Genomic DNA, 20,366 nt, shown 5'->3' on the forward strand with positions numbered 1-20,366 from the left:
ATAATCCCCTTGGGCTTTGATGCTGTGTCACGCTGGGATGTTGGTGTGAGATGGAAGAGAATGAAGCTATGTTGGTGAAACTTTCTACCACTCTACCAAGCATCCAAGATTGTATGTGATAATATGTCAAATTGATTTCTCAGGCAATTCATTTGAAAATTTATCTGCAACCCCTCACCAAAAAAAAAGATCAATTTTGTTCGAATGGGTTGGACAGCTGTGTGTGAGGCCCTCAGCTTGTGAAGTGCCCTCCATGGGAGCTAATGACTGATGTTTAGTAAGTGCCCTGTTGAAGTGGTTTGGGTGCTTCCCCCATGCAAGTAATCTTTTCACAGATTCTGGAGAGGTCTTTGGCTAAAGATAACAACTCTGTGATTGATCTTTATTTTTAGAGATACTTTATTTCGGCTTTTTTATCAGCTCCCTTATTTTATGGCATTAAAGTGCTTATAAGTGCCCATGAATTCCAAGTATTACACATTACGAATGAAATCCCATTCCTTACCAGTGAAAAAAGGAAGTGCAGTGCTCTGTTGGGGAACTAGACACGTTCATTTATAATGAACAAAAGTGAGGCAGAGACGACAATCCTGCCTCCTCCATCCTGTGTAGCTATGGGCATGCAGGTAAAGTCATAGTTTTTATAAGAAAATACATTTCCCAGGTTTTCTCATTGCAGTTTAAGGGCATACTTCTAGCACACCTCAAGAAATCTGACTAAAAAGAATATGTTTTTGCTCAAAGACACAGGTACCCAGCACCAAATCCTCTGGGGGTTGGGAAGCTAATTGAATTGAGTCAAATTTCACACAGCTGAAAGTACTGAGGACACCAGAGACCCACCTTGGAGAGCCACCCAGTGAAGAGCTGAGGGGTGGCTGGAGCTCTGAGATGGGAAAGGCTGGCCTGGCTCTGGAATCCAGGGCTGTGCCATCAAGTTCAGAGCTACCAGGCAGAGGTGAGTCTGAACTGGGATGGGCTGTACATGTGAAAGACACACTGGATTTTAAAAACTTTATACCCAAAAGGAGAGAAAAGAGAAGTATCTCTAGTAATTATTATTAATCATATGTTGAAATAATATTTGGGGTATATTAGATTAAATATCTATATTATCAAAGTGAATTTCACCATATTAAAACTTAAAACATAGCTACTAGAAAATTTTAAATGACATAGGTGGGTCATATTGTGTCTTTGTTAGACAAGGCTGTTCTAGACAATTGACCAGCATGTAGCATGGGCAAGGGGAGTACTAATAAAAAGAAATGCAGACTATTTCAAACTGATCTTCAAAGCCTAGCTGCCCCACTTAGGGGTATCTCCCTGGCTTTTTTGGGGGGGTAGGCACCGCTTGAGCATAGCCAGCACCAGCCTGTGGCCAGCTGCCAGCTCCCCTCTCCTCACCTCTGCCCAGCTTGCCTCCTCAGCCCCACCCTCCTCCCAGGATGGCCTCTCACTCCCAAACCTCTCCTCCTGATGGGCTGAGCAGCTCCTCAACCTGACCTCCACTGACTTCCCTCAAGGTGCTCAGCAGAACACACATGAGTCACTAGTAAGACCCATTCTCCTCAGAAGGCTTTTCTTTACAATATTGACCCCCAATGCTCTCTCCCTCAATTCAGAAATCTAAAAGCTCCCAACTTAAAAACTCATTTGATAGACCTGACTGAAAGCTATTTTATGGCTTTGACCTCACTTCCTGTGACTACCAACTCGTTAGACCACCCTAAACCCTGTCTGGGGTGTTATGGAATGTGTGGTGTGTAGACATCAGTTTGCATTTTGAAATTACAAAAGAACTTCAGAATCCTGAAACACATCCAGACTGGAAGGTTTCAGGGAAGGTTTGTGGACCTGAAGCAGTTTCCTTTCCTTAAAATCTGGCTTCCCTTACCCAGTCCTCTGTCTAGGCAGCTTTAAAGATCGTCGTCGTGAAAGACAGGTTTAATCAGGTCATTGCCCTCCTTTAGGTCCTTTGAAGGATCCCACATCCTCAGGACCAGTTTCCACTCCTTAACAGATGTCAAGCCTCCCTATCAGCAAGTGGTTATCACCTGCTATGGGCTGAGCCCTCAGACAGGGACTGATGGGACTTGAAAGAGACTTGAATATGATCTCTGACCTCAACAAGGGGAGGTGAAGTGTCAGGAACCACAATGAACAATAGAAGGATTAAGGGCAAAAGTGAATGAAATTGGCTATAGGTATGGGCAGAATGAGAAACGAGAGCAGTGTCCACAGAGTGCTGAGGAGACAGGCAGGGTAGGTGGCAGGGTGTGGGGGAAGGGGCAGGAGAAGGAAAGAGAGGGGATTGTAGCTTCCTTCTCCCTCACCTACTCATCTGTCTTCTCCAGGTAGTTAATGAGGACTGGCCTGTTGCTTGCCTTTTCAGTGAGCTCAGGGGACACCCAAAGGATACCGCCTGGGAGAATAAAATGTGTTCCCTGTGTTTTGTCATTTGAACTAATGCCTTAGAAATATAACCAGATAATGAAGTTCACTGTTTTCATCCCTGTGTCAGAATCACCTCTCGGCAACAGGTCAAGGTGCCACGAATTAGTTGTTACTTGTTAGCCCCTCCATTCAATTCCCATCTAGTGCAGTCCTTCTGGATAAAAGTCTCTGAGCTTAAACCATCCTAATTCCTCGTATTCTTTGCTTTAAAATTTGCAGAATTCTTTTGTCTACATTAGCTTATTTAATTCTCCAATAATCATTTAAATTTGAAGGGATGTGTATTATTCGTTCTCACTTTCCATTCAGAAGTGGAGGCCTCAAAGGGAAAATTTACTCAGGGCCAAAGAGCTAGTCAGTGAAAGAGTTACAAGTCCGACTTTTTCTGGTGCACGTTGTCAATGACTTCCTGCATCACACTGTAACTTGAGGGGTTAAAAGCTTTATTTTAAGTAGATGTGGTGGACATTTGAAGGTTGTTGAGGAGGTACAGATGAGTACCTGCTCCTGGGCCAAGAAATGTAACTTTTCATTCTAGTTGCCAAAGTGGCCAAAGCCTTCAGCTACTTTCCAGGATAAATCTTAACAGTAAAATTCAAATGATGACCCAAACTTGTGAAGGGAAGGTTGGCCCAGCCATCCTTTCTTCATCCTGCCTGAAGTGGCAGGGTGGAGCAGAGGAGGCAGCAAACAGTTTATGAGTATCGGCAGCAGAAGTGAGCCAGGGTGCTGGATCAGTTCAAAGAGCTGCCCATTGAGGCTATGTAAAAGGGAGGTTCAAGGCTTTAATAAATACATTGAATGGTTAGACAATGCAGGATGTCTATAACCAAATGATAACTTTTGATGTTTTATTCCTGGGAGTACAGAAGCCTTTGTAAAATACTGTTTTTCAAATACAACAGTTCCAAGAGTATATTTCATTTCCTCCTTTATAGAGAAGGAAATTGACAGTCACTGTTCCCCCAAGCAATTAAAGAAGGCTGGGAAGTAAAGATGCAGCATCGCTCACAACCAGAGCACTCACTTTCCTCTGGGCTACCAGTGTGACCAGCTGCTCATGGCCCACATTAACTGTGCCCCATCTTTGTACCTGCTGCATGTTTGGGGGGACAAGCACAGCCAAATGGGTCTCCTTCTGTCAGAATTTGACCTTGCGTTGATAAAATCCTTCGAAGTCTGAAACATCCATCTCTAGTTTCTTGGCTAGAGTTCTGAAAAAGCATTGAGGAATAAGAAATATGCATTTACACAGTGAAAAGGTGGATTTTATGTCAGATACCCTAACATTGGAAATAGCAATGCAGTGGGAATGAGAGAGGAACTTTTCTTACTTACCAAGTTAGAGTATGAATAAGGTACCCAAACCACTGGCTGTCATGTTTATTCTTTTAAAAAAATTAATGGCTTTATTTTTCAGTAATAGCGAATGATAGAAAGAAGTATGTGTTATCACAGGACAAGAAGAGTCATTAGTGGGAGCTGGTAGCAGCCACTTCTGTTCCCCAGGAACCAGTAGGGAACCTGAGACCCACAGTTTTCCGGGTCCAGAAGTCAGTGCTATCTCTGCTACACCCACTACCTCTTTAGTTTTCTGTGGTTGGAATCGCCTTGATTTCTAAGAAAGGCGTTAAGTTTGTTCCTTTAATAGAAAAAGATGTATAATTACTATAAGTGATAATGCTGGATAAGAAATCCTGGTGTGTGTAAAATAATTCAACATGAAATTTAGATGTGGGCACATTTAGCAATGTCTGGGACTTATTTCCCAGAAAGAGCACTTGGTTCCTAGAAACTGGCTTGTCCAGCCTCCTGGTGCCCTCTCACTGGCAGCAAGGTGACCACTCACATTGTCACTGTGCTCCTTCCTGGTGGGAGGGGTAAGTGGCTGATTTGAGGCCCCTGCCTTCCTGCGCAGGTTTCCCTTTGAAGAAAGCGTTGAGGTGTGCCAACAACAACGACGAAAGTTTATAAACCTCATCTCGATTGTCACCAAAGCCTCATTGCCTCTAAAATTTCTTTTAAGAGGGTTTTCCTGCTGCCCGAGCGTATTCATCGTCTGAGTTTTTTCAGTGGCTTTGGGTGAAGGATTTCTTGAGGGACAAGAGCCTGAGAGCATCGGCAACACTGGATGCTCCAAAATAATGCTGTCCCAAACTACAGGCCAGGCAAGTTCAAGTGCACACATTTTTGGGAGAGCTGTATATGGGATTTATGATTTTCATGAGAATAATTTGGGCACAGTTATACTGAAAGATCTCATACAGAGCTCTCAGTGACAAATGAGATTCTAAATTTCCCCCTTAACGTCTGACTCAGCCTAGAAGGTGTGCGCGCTAGCGGGGCACAGTGTAGAAACCAGCCTTGGCAACCTGGCAGCCTGAGGTGGTTCTGGAGCAAGCAGTGCATGGCAGGTTGGGAGGTGAGGAAATTCTGGTTAAGATTCATTTGATGGAGAAGGAAAGGGGCAGGAAGGGAGGCTCTGACAGGGCTGGAGAGGACCTGCTGGGCCTCAGTTTCCTAAGAAACTGGTTTTCTAGGCTCCAGATAGCATCACAGCGAAGTGAGCAGGAGTCCCTTCAACACACATTTCCCACATACCTTTGTCACTGCCTCCCATGCCAACCAGGACATTCCAAGGGACACACACCCAGTTCTCCTGACACCTCGTACAACCCTTGTCATTCCTGGCCCTCCCTGGTCCCACCTTTTCCACCAAGAAAATTGAGAAGGTATCTAAAATAAAAGGCTTCATTTACTATGCCTGTGTAGAAACTCTTCAAAACACAAGTTAAATTTTCTTGTTAAAAAAATACTAAGAAACCATTAGCCAAAATATATTTTCGAAAAGCCAGGTTTTTGCTGGGAAAAAGCTGGATGTAAAGTATTATACATGCAATATCCATCCTTCCTATAGGAATTCCAATAGCAGTTTTGTCCATCAGCAGCCACTCAGCCTGTGGCGGCCCCAGGCTCTCCACAGCCCCCAGCTGCATCCTTCAGCTGTTGGTCTGACTCTGTAGTAGAAAAATGTGGCTGGCTGCCTTTTGTTTTTGAAATTAATAGACAGTGAGTTTTCAAACATGTTATTACAAATGTAAGTGATTTTTAGATGTTTTTATGTAATTTGTTTGAGCTCATTATTTCTCGGTTCGTTAAAGGTATATTTTTAAATCTATTCCATTCCCTCTGGAGTCATGGATCAGGTTTTTCTGGTTCCCATTATAGGTTTTGGCTCCTATTATGCAAGAGGGTGTGCATTTTTTTTCAATTAAAGAAATACCTTTGTCCCAAGAAATGTCCCCTCTTGGGACACAGAGAGGAATGAGACTGAAACTTCCATCAGAGAGCCCCAAGTCAGGTAGATAAGACAGACTCAAAGACAGCAGTTATAACACAGGGTAGCAAGTGCAGACATGTACAGAAGAGGGGAATTAATTAAGGTTACTGAGCATCAAGCAGATGTGCCCTTTGGGGTAGCGTTTGAAGGGTCTCTGAGAACAGGGAACAGAGAGCGGGGCATTTCAGGCGGGAGGAGAGGCCTGGCCAAGATGCAGAGAGGTGGAACTATATGTAGTTTGTATTATTCCAGTCTTGAGTTCAAGGGCTACAACAGGGTAGCAACTGCAGTGAGCTGAGCCCCAGCCAGGCTCCACGAGACCTAGGAGCCTTAGGAAGCAAGAGACTGAATTTAGATTGCAGGTGGACAGTGGCCACGTGGGAAACAGGACCCAGAAGGACTGCAGGGAGAAAGTAAGCTGATATACTGAGAACTGGAAGTGTGAATAAGGGATGGAGAAGGAGGTGGGTTCAGAAGAAAGCTCCAGAAATAGGGCAGACACGCCTAAGAGTTATGTTGTCTGTAAGGAAGACAGAGAAGATGTCAAAAGCCATGTGCAGATGACCAGGTAAGTGGCAGTGCCACAGATCTTGGTACAGAATTCAGCAGTGAACGTTAGATTTCGGGTAGGGAGGTAATGGGTTCTGGTTTGGGACGAATCAAGGTGGATGCACATCCATATGGAGATGGATTTATTTGCTCAACAAACACCTGTGGTGTGGTCATTCCATGCCTGGCATTTTACTAAATACTGAAGGTGCCCTGTGAGATCATCTCAACTATATGAGCTCTAGTCTCCAGGAAGCCCTAGTACAGAGATCTCCAGGGTGTGGTGGGCCCTGTGGAGCAGGCACTTGTAGGACAAGGTCAAAGATGTCATCCTTGGGAGGAGATGAGGAGGTGCAGAAAAGAACTGAGGGCAGGAGCCTGGATAACATTGGCCTGTGGAGAGTGGCTGGAAGGCATAAATGCAGGAAGGAAAGGGGAAGTCAGATAAAGAGAACCGTCAGTGTTATGCAAGGAGCATTTCAAGGAAGGAGTATCACCTCAACATCTCATAAATCTGTGATTGAACAAGACAAAGAAACAAAGGTATCCATTTGTTTTGGCAATTGAGTGTCCCTGAGAGAATTCCTTAACTTATTAGTAAGGATGGATTTGTGCCTTATCTTAGGCATTGAGGAAATAGACCCCTCCCCTGAGAGTATTCAAAAGGCTAGGGGAAAGGTGGAGCCCCAGGAGTTGATAGATGGTCCTAGTACAATGCACTACATCTGTGCAAAGTTAGAAGAAGTCTCTCCTGTGGACTGGAGATGGCTTAAGGAGAAGGTGATCATTCATTTGAAATTAAGACAGTGGTTCCCAACCCTTGCTAAATGGTAGAATTATTTTGGCTGCAGGTCAAAAATACTAATGCCTGTGCCTAATCCAAGACCAGCTAAATCAGAATCTCTGGGGTTTTAACCCACGAATCAGTATTTGATCCCTCCAGGTAATGTGAAACCCCTATGAGGCTTGATATTTCACATTGTGCTTTCACCTTTATTGTTTTGAGACTCAGCTATCACTCCATTTTATCAATGTACAAACCAAAACTCAGAGTTGGAGCTTTATCCAAGGTCCAGAGCTATTCAAGGTCTTTAGCTGTTCAGACTCTCTATCCAGTTCTGTGTTCTTGTAGTGGTTCCCAAACTTTGCTGTGAAGCACAGTTCCCTAGAGATCTTTTAACAATCTGAATGCCCAGATCACACCCCAAACCTAATACATCTGACTGTGGGTGGGGTGGGAACCAGACATGGATACCTTTTAAAGATCGCAAGTGATTCCAACATGCAGTCAAGTGTAGGTCACTGTGTTATGTGTTACTCAAGCAACACGTGAGGTTGGTGGAGTTTAAGGTGCATGTACTTGCTGATTAGGAGATTATGCTTGGTTCTTTTTTCTAATCCTAATAGTTTATCTGTTCAAATAAATCTCTTAATTACGAGTTGTTTTAGCAATTAACTTGTCAATAACAATAGCCACAAAAAAATTCAAACACTGGTATTGTGAACCAAAGAACATATCTGAACCTGCTGTACCTTTGACCCTTCTAGAGTCAATGCAGTCTCCCTCTCAGAAGTTATCAGTTAAGTGAGCAGGCCATTCGTCAGCAAACACAGTGGACAACCTGCTCGCTAATTTACCGACAAGCAACTAATATTTGACATCACACACTTGACCCAAATACATACAAATCTCAGTTCCTTTCTGGTTAGGGACAGATTCCTTGCAAAGAGGTATAAGCAAAGACATGCCCGTTGTTGAATCTGTGCAGCCGAGAAAACTTTTTGTTCCCTGTCAGGGTCCTCTGACTTCTCTAGTGTCTTCTCTGAAAACGGCCCTGCCCCTTCACACACTGTACTTGAGTTCATGAAGGCTTGGGAACTTAATTTTCTAATACTGAGAACATAGAGTTCAGAAACTAATTTTCTGGAAGTCCTTGTAAGAAACAAGGACAGGAATTTTAAAACTATCTTTGAGGAGAAAGTGTTCCTTATCAAAGTACTCTTTCTAAAGCCCCAGTTTTTCTTTGATAGAAATTATAGAGTCAGTACAGCCTTCTTTCCCTGTAATTCTTTCAAGAGGAAACAATTTTCAATTATAATATACTCAGAGAATGCTATTTTAGAACCATGGTCTACATTGCCCCAAATGGAAAAGATGGAGTGTTCTCATATTTTTACAGTCACACAAACTGTGTGTGGCATTTACATCTTTCTGAGTGGAGTCGTGGGATGTTCAAGGGAAGTGGGCCCAGGGTTCCATTTCTCCCAGACAGAGCACTCCCTCTGGGCTGCTTGGCACCCCAGCTGCAATGCAACTTCAAGTGAGAGGAACAACCTGCAGTTTCAAAATACACAGCTAGAGAGAAGAAACACCTAGGATATTTCACGTACTTTAGTGAGATGTGTCTGTACTACATCCAAGTGAAGCGGCGACCTGACAAGTGAAGTGGGGACCTGTACACAGGGACTCTAGTGTACAGACCTCCCTAGTCACAAGGCACAGCGTTTGCAAGGCTGCCTCCTGTTTTGTTCTGTTTTCCTGGGCCGTGACTCATGAGCAGGACCCTCCTCTGGGCCACCTGCAGCTGTGTGCTAATTTCTTTTTCCAGCTCTCTACTTATTCTCCAGCAGTATTCCAGACTTTCCACCCATTGGTAAAGGCACAGACCCAGGGAATTCATGGCAAAGAGAGGCTTCATGTCAGACAGGAAGAAATGATGTCCAGAGAGATTAAATGATCTTCCCAAATCCACAGAGCTAGTTATGAACAGAACTCAGACTAAAATGCCTGTGGCTGCCATTTCAGATCTCATTCTACCACCCCACAGTCTAATCCCACTGACTGTGTCCTTTTATTAGTGTTGAGTTTCACTTTTCTCTGATTTCTCTTTATTCTATATTAATATGCTAGATATGGGTCCTGTCAGGAAAAGCCATTGCTCAGTTGAGATTTCAAAAGACATAATTCGTTCCGTATCTCACCAGGGTTGGGCAGATTTCCTAAATGATGTTGCTTTTTTGAGAATCTTAAATAGTAGGAAATGAGATTCTCTCCCCCAGAGCAGATATACCTGTGTAGAAGGTACCAGGTAGACTCAGCTTGTAAGTGGGAGAAAAGACCATTGGAACCTCTTGTCCTTAAGAAAAAATAAGGTCCTAAGCAAAAGAGATACAGTGCACCTTTGTGCCAGGATGAACATGGCAGAATCAGACCTTTTGTGATTTCAATGACAACCAGACCCTGAAAAGAGAAGTCCAGGCAGGAGGTGTGTGTGAGCAAATGCCATCTCCCTATGAGTCACCATTGCTTCAAAAGATGTAGCTATGACACCCTGGGTAGGAAAACATCAGAGTGGAGAACTCTTAGGTCACCTAGTCCACCCCTTTGTCTTATTCCTGATTTCTGCATTTGCAGAAAGGTACTTCATGTGTCTTGAATGTACTACATCACCCATCCCTCAGTGCAAGCCTATCCTAGACTCCCTGGTCGCAGTTAACTGGAGTGGCATGAGCTAAAGTCTTCTCAATACGTGCAGAGGGAAAGGTGGTCACCCATTTATGAAAAATAAGTCCGGGTGGTAGCACTGACTCGGACAGAGTAGTGGACTTTAGAAAGAATGAAATGAGTTACATAACTTTCCCTCCTGTGTTCCAAGCAGTAGAGATGATGGCTTGGAGAATACCTTCAGAGGGGTGTACTTATATCACATGTATACTGTCATGCACTGCTAATTGCTAGAATAAATATCTGCATACATGAATATGTTCAAAGGAGAGTCACAAACATCTCTCTTTGGCTTTAAATCTCAAATAGAGGGGATAGCAGTACCACCAGCTATGGAAACGAATCTGAAAATCAAACAGCCCAATTAAAATTTGTATTTTTTTAAAAAGCCATTAAGGTATACCTAAATGAAATGAATTTTAAAGTACTCAAATTTTTTGTTAAGGACCCCAAATGACAAGTAATTCCAGGGAAATTTCATTACTTAAAATCCTATTACTCTTCTGTGAAATGACTGCCATTATGTTTGCAGGCAGAGTGCCCATTTGCAATACCTGTGGAAGACATAGATGAGCACAAGGTGCAGCTGGCCATCTGAGGCCAGCTGGCCATGAGATGCAGCTGGCCAATAGTAGGCTACTATTTCTGCTCCCTGATAAATCTGGGGGCCTGCAAATGGAAGCACCAGCTACAACATAAATTTGTGTGTGGCTCAATTAAAAATAATGTACATGGGGAAGTTACCATAATCAAATATTAAAGTTGCTGGGGTTGTATTGAATTCCTCCCTTGCTGAGAGCTACTGGAGGAAGATATGTTCAGATTGGGCAATTGAGTTCTGTTAGAATTATGTTCCGTCAAAGCATCACAATCTTAAGGCACTTAAACATGGCTACAATGGCAAGGCTGGCTTAACTGTCGTGTGTAAGGGGAATCAGCCCTGGGAGACAGGTGCTCTCCATGGATAGTTGCCCACCACCCAGTGAACACATGAGTGAATTAGTAAATGGTTGAGAGTTTGGATGCCAATATTCCCGTTGGTGATGAGGCAGAGTTTCCATTCATCCTCCACTTTCAGAGAGAGGTTCACCTGAGATGATACTTGGCCAACTGCTAGGGGAAATGTTTGCACTCGATTCCCCCTTTAGAGTCTCAGCTGACTCCTATCACACGGTTCTACACTGTTCACGCAAGGCCCTCTCTCTTTGCATGAAAGCTAAGACTATTCAGCCCAGGGATCAAAACATTATGGTCCTTTGCACCAGCTTTTCGGGGACATGTTATAATGAGCCTGGGACAATAATCCTAAGAAACTGTTGTCTGCAGTGTTCCCCAATGAGAAATGGATAGAATCTCAATCACCTAACTGCATGTTAAAGAAAAATTCTGCTTGAATGCCTTATGTGTTTCAGGTCTCAGTTACCTGGCAGACCCCACTGGGAAGTCACAGTCAGGCACCGACCTGCCGTGCTTCTGACAGCAGCTCGACAGCTCCTGGGGCCGTTCAGGGCGTAAATCCGGGTTTCTCTCACTGCTGGCTGCACCTCTGCTGTCTGGCCTTAATTTGATCTTATTGTCTATTTTATTTCAGTGTCCCTGTTGTCATCAGGCAGTGGGTCCTGCTGAAGGACCAGCCATGAGGCTGACCACAGCTCCCAGCACCTATCTCCTTGTGTAGTCAGGCCGATAGACGACATGTTTCCTGTCCTCTGTAGACATAGTCACATCAGATCAATCAAAGACGGCGGCAGTTATAACCTAATATGTACATCCCCCTCCACAGCCTCTAGAGAACATCATCTTTTCTTTTCAAAAATGGCTTAGTTTGAAGACTATATTGCAGAAACATATTTGTCTCCTAAATTGTTACTCATGCAAATTTCTTAAATGTTCCAAGGCATTACCCTCGAAGGTAAAAGGAAGGTTAATAAAAATGAACATCTATTGCATGCTTATTCTGTGCCAATTTCTATGCTAAGCACTTCCCAAGGATTGTGAGTGACTTCTCTGGAAAACCTTGAAGGCAGGTGTCCAGTCACTTGGCTGACTGAGTGTCAGACTCAGCCTGGGCGGTCTGACTCCAGAGCCCATGGCTCTGACCACCATGCCTGCTGCCCAGTAGTGCTCACCTCAGAGGGGTTGCTCTAGGGATAGGATGAGGTGACGTCTAGAAAGTGCTCAGCAGTCCTGGCCAGAACAGTCATTCAACCTTGGGAGCTGTGACTATATGGTAGGAGCTCAGTCACCTTGGAGCGCTCTGAAGGACGTGAAGGGGAAGGGCTCTGGGTGGTTGAAGGCACATGGTGCTCTGATGTATGGGTGTAGGGGTGTGGCAGGGTCTTCGGGCATGCCAGCATGGTGCCGAAGCACAAACTCTGTGCTTATGTGAAGGTGACCCATCCCAAACTCTCCTCAGCCTTTCTAAGCATCGGGCTTTGCCTGCCTTCCTTTTTCAAAATGTAGTCAGAGATCCCCCATCCATATACCATGGCTAAGTGTTGGCTTAACCAACACTTAGTTGGCATGGGTACTCTTTTATCCTTGGTGTAAAATTTTTGTTTGTTGCTTGTTCTTATTTAATACACCTGTGCTAGTCTGTTTCCTTTTGAAAATAGACAAATGATAAGAAATGTTGTTACATGGGTGGGATCGGAGTTGGTGGCACAACTACAGTGGCGACACTGACGTGCGTGTGTCAGTGGAGGCAGCCGGGCCTCTCCTCCTGGCCACACACTGAGCGAGCACCAACAGTTCTTAGGATGCTGTGGCTGTCATGGTTTTCTTTTCTTCTCTGACCCTGTTTTGTTGTTCAGCTATAACCTCAGATACTCTCTCGCTCCTCCTTAGGCTCTCTCAGAGGCCACTTGGATATTTCAGCATTAAAAGTGGGCAGTTTATGCTACATTTGCTCTTAGCCAAAAGGCCAAGAAGTGATGAAAGTGAGCACTTGATGAATGTTAAAGCAGACCTGAAGCGTGTGTGAATGGGAACAAGTGCTGGGCTTTGGAAGTTGAGTCGTGGGGACTCTGTGCTGTGGCCATCAGAGAAAAGCAGAAGGGCCAGGTCATATTCCTGAATGGCCTGAGCCTCAGTTATCTCAGCATTGTGTCTGCGACGGATTGGGGGCTCTGAGTGGCAGTGACTGTCTTTTCCTGGCCTGGGTCACATGTGTTGAGAATAGCAGTATTGCTGTGGGTTGTGTCTGTTCGATTTAATGTGTCCATTGCCATTTCCTCAGACTCCAAGATAGTCTGAAGTTTAAATGGATTCTAACTTCTCTTGAAGTCTCTAATGAATACAGACTATTTTTACATTTGATCATCAGTTTTTAGATATTAGCCAGAAACATAATAGACTCCTTTTTTATATGAGAGATAGATTCAGTGGTAGAGAGATTACTACCACAAAGCAAGGTGGATCTCGGCTCCTTTTCTGCTAGAGATGATGAGCAGGGGGATGATCTCATAACAAACATGACAAAGCCGGGTCCAGAGGGGCGACCTGCCTGGGATCAAGGGATGTGAAGGGCAGAGTGAGATTTGACCAGAAACGCATTCGTGTGTCTAGACATTTAGCACATGTTTTAAATGAACAAAACTGAACTGAACTCTCTACCTTAGAAGAGGCCCTGAGACACTGTTTTTACTGTTGTAGTTCCTTTCGGCAATGCCTGCTTCATGTGGTGACCTAGTCGCATGGCTGGTTTGCAGCCAAGCTAAGTTCCCTTGCTTTGGGGTGTTTTGCGGTTTCCTGCTCTGGTTGACGGTGGCCTTCAGATCTGTGCACATGATTGCCCAAATAAAGATGAAACTTCTCAGTCACCCCTGACGTGACTTCCATGTAACAAAGGGGTTATTAATGACGATTGTGTGTGTTCTCCCCCCACCTTTTTCTATCCACTGACAGGACCACCCACACTTAGAACACCCAGTGCTCAAAGAGCAGCCTGTGAGGTTCAACCAAATTGCAGTTGGCACTTTACCCCAAAAGAGGGAGTGAGGGGTGGAGATGAGAAATGGCCCTGCTCCCTTGGCATTTTTCATCGGAAAGGCATGTGAGAATAGGCCACCTTCTTGGGGAAGGTGCCCAGACCAACCCACACACTGGTATCATGCTCTGTTTCCTCATCGTGCTAGTCCCCAGGGACTCGAGGACAGAGAAAACACAGCCTCCCTCCTAGGCTCTTCCCAAACAACACTCTAATAAGTCGCCATGGTGTCTCTTGTCTTTGAAGCCTGATGTACGAGTTCCTAGAGTCAAGGATAATGAATGACATGCCAGATGGTCATAGCAGTTGGGAACACAGCTCTACAGTCTTTGTTCATGTTGTGTTTGTTTGCTTGAGGTTTAAATAATCAGTGAGTGAGACTTCTTGCTGCTGGTAGAATAGCCGTAACCTATGAGGAAACAGACATGGCATCCTAATGGTTATGGCTTCAGTGGTATGTCAAAGTTGCTTAGCAACTTCTCAGTACAGGAGTTTTCCTACTTTATAAAATAGTGGCAAATTTATTTCCTAGACTTATGGAATCTAAAGCAGGATTGGACCTTAGAGATTGTCCAGAATCACCTTCATCTTACAAATAGGGCCGCATCCAGGAAGTTAAGTGACTTCCCCCAAGCACAAAAGGCCTGGGTTGGGCAGAACTCCACCCGTGTCCCATGCTGGGAGGTTTTTGTCCCAAGTTCACCCCCAAAACCACTGACATGACTGATTAAAGTAGAGAAGTACGCTGATGATAGGGTTATAGTTGGCTTTTAAAGGAATCAAGCACAATTTAGGGGACAGTCTTTGGAAGGCGACTTCAAGGAGGAGAGTAAGGCCTTTCAAGCACATGGCCACAAGGGCCTACCCACTGATTGATCTCTGATGCCCCAGGGTTCCTCCACAAAGTCTCTCCCCACCTCCAACAGAACAGCTCTGCAGTCATTCCTGTTATAAAGTGTCTCTAAGTGAGATTTCTTTCAAAATGTCTTCATCTGAAAACTATATTCCATAAAGAAACAATTCAGCAATGCTGATAAGAAAATCATTTTATCATCGTCAGAAATCACAAGACCGTGGTCTGTGTGGCTCAGTTGGTTGGAGCATCGTTCTGTAACTGAAAGGTGGTGGGTGCGATCCTTGGTCGGGGCACATACCTAGGTTGCAGGGTCAATCCCTGGTCCTGGCAAGGGTGCGTGTGACCCCTGGTCCAGGCACATATGGGAGGCAACCAATCAATGCTTCTCTCTCACATAGATGTTTGCCTCTCTCCTTTCCCCTCTCCCTTCCTCTGTGTCTAAACACAATGAAGAAATGTCCTCATATGAGCTTAAAAAATCAGTTCCTTAAAGTATTTGGGGTTTTCGTTGTTGTTTTTCTTTTTTTGTGGACCCAAAGGTAGCTCTGCCATACACATCCGAGGGATGCAGAGGGCACTGGGGAGTTGCCCTCAGAGTCTTTCTGAAAGGTTCTCTCCTATTTGGTCTTCCTTATCCAGCAGGGTCTTTGGGCAGATGTCCTCCCCAGAGCTCTGACTTGTGGAGACCTAAGCAGCTGTAGCTCACACTTACAGCTCTTGGCAGAGGTCTGCTTGCCCTTTGATTCTGTTTACCAGGAATGGAAATGGAGACGTAGCTCAGCACCTGCCACATGGAAAACACTGGACAAGTAATTGTGGGGTTAAATTTCACAAGGAAAAGCAGCCCATCTTATCTTATGACTAATTATGAGGGTGAATTTTCATGATGTGGCAGTTTGTCACTTCTAAGTGCATCACAGAAAAAGGGCTTAAAATGAATACTTTTTAAAATTAGTTAAGTCAAATAGGCTTATTACTGAAACATTGTTCTAATTCAGAGTTGGTAAATTATTTTGAATTTGCTAACTATCTGTACTACTTTGTTCCTTCTTCCAGAATGCTAGAAGATGACCTTAAGCTAAGTAGTGATGAAGAGGAGAATGAACAGGTAAGGTTATCTTTTACATTGTGCTGTTTGAATGCGGCATGGTGATGCTGACCTGAGAGACTGGCCTGGGTTTCCCCTGAGTCATGCAAATGCTAACTTACCGTGTTCTATGATGCTGGGTGTCCTCTGCTAATTACAAGATGCAATGCCATTGGGCAAGTCTGTTAAAATGTCTTGGCCCTAATTTCCCTTAAAATTGTAATTTTGTGGTTTTTATGGCACTGAAACCAACAACAGCTATTACAAGGAAGCTGACTGGGGTCAGGCTTGCTTCAGTGAAATAGAAACTCTTTTTGGAAAGCTAACCAGCCTTCTAGAGACCAAACATGTGATCTTAACATCAGCAGCATGCAACAGGCAAGCTGTAAGCATTAAATATTGAGAAGTCTTATACAGATATTATTAACACCGAAAAGATGCAAGCATGGAGGTGAGCTAAAATGATGAACAAAAAATAATTGTGCTCAGAATAGCCTGTTTGTCTTAATGATAAATGTGCTTGAGATTGTTCTCCTTTGGTGTTGATTTATCAGCTCAAGACACCAGTCAGGGGTTTGTAAATGCTCTTCTGATCAGTCAGTTAAAGTGAAAAAAATACCTACGTAACATTCATCACTTTCACCTCTATACTTCAGGCAACGCTTGTACTTTAAAGCAAGTTTGAAACCGCTGAAGACAGATTTCCCTACATTTCTGTTTCCTTTTTCTTGTTACCTGTATTGTATTTTGTCAGGTTTGGATAAATGTGATAGGTCTAAAAACGATTCAGAGTTTTTTTTTTAAGTCATTTTTACATGTGCTACAAGACACTTGTGCTATTCAGTTGCTCTTGAGAGAGTCAATTTTTTATAAGGTACTACAGAATGCTGTGCAGGTAATGCACCTGTCTAGACATGTGAATGCAAACAATGCGCAGAGAGTGCAGAGGTGAAAGAAAAGTCAAAGGAAACTTCCAGGAAGAGCATCTGAGCAGCATGTGCTGTGGGATCACAAAGGGGTCTGCTCTCCTTGTGAGAGGTGGGGAGGCAACCAAAGAAGAAACCGGGCCTGAGACAGAACTCAGTGAGTCTTGAAACTGGATGGGCAAGTGGAGAAAACCTCAAGTGAAAGAACGTTAACTGAGCAAGGGAGACCACTCGGGCCTTGGAGGCCTAGAGACTGATTAATTTGTTTTGGGTGCACACACCAGGGTGGTCAGCTATGCATAACACAGCAGCTGTGCTAGAACCGGAGAATGACTTCACTCCTGATTTTGGTTCCTTGTCTCTGTGACTATAAGCAAATGACTTCATCTCTGTGAGTGTTTTCCCAAGAAGTTCAGATAGGTGTATTGTGGATTAAGTCATATCAAATGTGTAGATTGTGTAAACTTTGTGCTAGAAGAAGGGGTTCACAGCCCCAACCGGTGTGGCTCAGTTGATTGGACATCATCCCACGTGTCCAAAATGAGAGGTCATGGGTTCGATTTCCAGACAGGGCGCATGCCGGGGTTGCAGATTCGTTCCCCGTCAGGGAGTATACGAGAGGCAACTGATTGATGTTTCTCCCTCCTTTCCCCTCTTTCTAAAAATAAAAAATAAATTAAATCTTTTAACAAAATAATACAGAAAAGGAATTAACAATTTCATTCAACAAGACTTTTCTTAATTTGGAAAGAATTTCCTGAGTTATTTCCAGGAAGTATTATTATTGCAAACTCAGTTTCAAACAACCACTTATCGAAGATGTCCTTGAAGGCAGCAAGAACTTTCTGTTACCTTCTCTTGCTTTATTAGCGACTTCTTTCTCATCTATAGCCGTTGATAACATTGTATTGTGAATATAAGGTCAGACTCTTTATTCTTGCATTTGGTCCCCATTTTGCAGCTTCCTACCTTTTGCGATGAAAGCAGCTGACAGAATGAATGATTTTTATACAGTAATCTCCTCTGTTTTAATTAAGGCTTCACAGAGTGGTTTTTGTGTGGTAGTTTCAGTGATTGCTGTAACACTAATTATATTAAGTTATTGGGCTCTGGCCTATAATTATACCCTGGCCTAATCACAAAATTGTAATTTCCATGCTTCTAAAAAAAAGTCTAATGACACGGTATATTTTTTCTCTCTAAGACCAAAATACAACTGTGCCCTGAAAGAATGGATGGAGCCTGTGCACACCTGTAGCGCTCCGTGCACGTACTGCAATTCCCGGCATTTGGCTGATTTTTCAGATGTAATCAGCTTGTGTCTTAACACAAAATCTTTCAAAAATATATTGTCTATTTCCCTGTCTACGTAAATATAGTAAAGTAAAATGCTTAACTTTTTACCTAGTTGTCCTGAGACTTGATCACTAGCCTTTAGAGCCACTGTGGCAAAGAGACACCTACAAAGCGTCAAGTTGCTGTGTCTGCTTGCCCTTCCTAAACTTGCCTCGGACACTAGTGTGTGTGAATACTCCTATCTAATGTTTCCTTTCTCCTCATTGCCTTTGTGCTCTCAAAGATAAAGAGAAAGGTAGCTTAGTGGATTAGAACAGGCTCAGCAGCCCTGCTCCTGGGGTTCTAATCCTTGCTTTACTACTCAGTAGTTTTGCAACCTTGGTCCACTTCCTGAACTGCTCTCTGCTCTAGTACCACCATTTGTAAAATTGGAATTAATATGAGGTCTCCAAAGCCTGCCACTCCCTCAGAACTTGTGCTTACCTTCATGTCATCTTCATGTCACCAGATCCAATAGCCCTCCATTCTTTTTTCATTCCCTTATAATTGAGCAAACCATACATGGAGAAAAGCACATCTAACCTAAGAAAACAATTTCGTGAACATTCATAAGCCACACACTACAATTAAACTTGTTGGTGAGTGTGTTCCTCTTGAGTAGATTATCCCAAACCATTTTCCAAAGTGGTTGTACAGTTGATACTCCCACTGGCAATGTAAGAGTATTCCAGTCAGTCCATATCCTCACATTTGCCTCTTTCTCTTCATGAGAAATATCATTCTTATTTTTTCATTAATAATATTTTTATTGATTATGCTCACACTTTTTATTGATTATTGTCACACTTTTCCCAACTTTTCCCTCTGTACCCCGTCTCCACCCTGCCCCTGAAACCCTCCAGTGTTTCCCCCCCTTAGTTCATGTCCATGGGTTGGACCTGTAAGTTCTTTGAGCCCTCTATTTCCTACACCATTTTTGACCTCTCTCCAGCTATTTTATGCCTACTAATTATGCTTCTTCTTCCCTGTACCTTTTCCCCCCATTCCTCCCTTCCCTCCCCACTGAAATCCCTCCATGTGATGTCCATTTCTCTGAATCTGTTCCTGTTGTAGTTGTTTGCTTAGTTTTTGTTGTCATTGTTTTTCTTTCTTTTTTTTAGTTAGGTTCATTTGTTGATAGTTGTGAGTTTGTTGTGATTTTACTGTTCATATTTTTTATCTTCTTTTTCTTGGATAAGTCCCTTTAATATTTCATATAATAATGGCATGGTGATGATGAACTCCTTTAACTTGACCCTATCTGGGAAGCACTTTATCTGCCATTCCATTCTAAGTGATAGCTTTGCTGGATAGAGTGTTCTTAAATGTAGATCCTTGGGATTTTCATGACTTCTAATACTTCTTTGCAGCTCCTTCTTGCCTGCAAGGTTTCTTTTGAGAAATCAGCTGATAGTCTGTGGGCACTCCTTTGTAGGTAGCTCTCTCCTTTCTTCTTGCTGCTTTTAAGATTCTCTCTTTATCTTTAATCTTGGGTAGCTTGATGATGATGTGCCTTGGTGTGTTCGTCCTTGGATCCAATACCTTTGGGACTCTCTGAGCTTCCTGGACTTCCTGGAAGTCTATTTCCTTCACCAGACTGGGGAACTTTTCCAACATTATTTGTTCAAATAAGTTTTCAATTTCTTGGTCTTCTTCTTCTCCTTCTATACTTGAGATATTGGAATGTTTCAGGTTGTCCCAGAGGTTTGTAAGAGTCTCTTCGCCTTTTTGAATTCTTGTTTCTTCATTTTGATGGATTTTTTTTCCTTTTGTTCCAAATCATTGCTTTGGGACTTGGTTTGCTTCTCGTCATTGTTGGTCCCCTGAACATTTTGCTTTATTTCACTTTGGGTATTGTTTTTTTATTTTTCAACCAAGCTCAATCAGATCTTGGTTGTGCTTGGCGCATTTTCATTACCAGGGCTTTCAATTCTCCATCAAATAGGTTGGCGATCTCCTCCTCGCTTAGCTCTCTTTCTGAGGCTTTATTCTGTTCTTTCATTTGGGCCATATTTCTATGTCTTGGCACAGTTGATAGGTTGTGAGGGGGCAGGGCCTTAGGTTTTCACGAGGGCAGGGAAACCCGCTTTGCTGCCCTGCAGCAAAACCTGTTGGGGAAGGGCCAGAGAGGGAATAATGCGGTGGCCTGCTGGTCTCTAGCATACTTTTCAACGGACTCTTGTGTGAGACTGGGAGCTTTTCCTACCATCACAACCGCTGCAACTACCATAGTCCACAGCCACCTCTGAGTCCCCTTAAGTCAGCCCCTCCCTTGCAGCCCACCAAGCTGGGCAGCCAGCCCCACCTGGGAGGTCCACTGCAC

At 43.6% G+C, this 20,366-nt stretch overlaps 1 protein-coding gene across 2 annotated transcripts in view; it reads left to right on the forward strand.

Moving 5' to 3' along the window:
- AFF3 (ALF transcription elongation factor 3) overlaps positions 1-20,366 on the forward strand; it is a 576,292-nt gene that overhangs the window by 435,670 nt on the left and 120,256 nt on the right. For both annotated transcript variants that reach the window (XM_037056780.1, XM_037056779.1), the window contains one exon: positions 15,752-15,803. In XM_037056780.1, coding sequence (XP_036912675.1) covers positions 15,752-15,803 — 52 coding nt within the window. The remainder of the gene's footprint in view (positions 1-15,751; positions 15,804-20,366) is intronic.

The sequence above is a fragment of the Sturnira hondurensis genome, unplaced genomic scaffold (assembly GCF_014824575.4).
Source record: "Sturnira hondurensis isolate 20B ecotype Veracruz unplaced genomic scaffold, ASM1482457v3 Scaffold0009178, whole genome shotgun sequence".
Lineage (NCBI taxonomy): Eukaryota > Metazoa > Chordata > Mammalia > Chiroptera > Phyllostomidae > Sturnira > Sturnira hondurensis.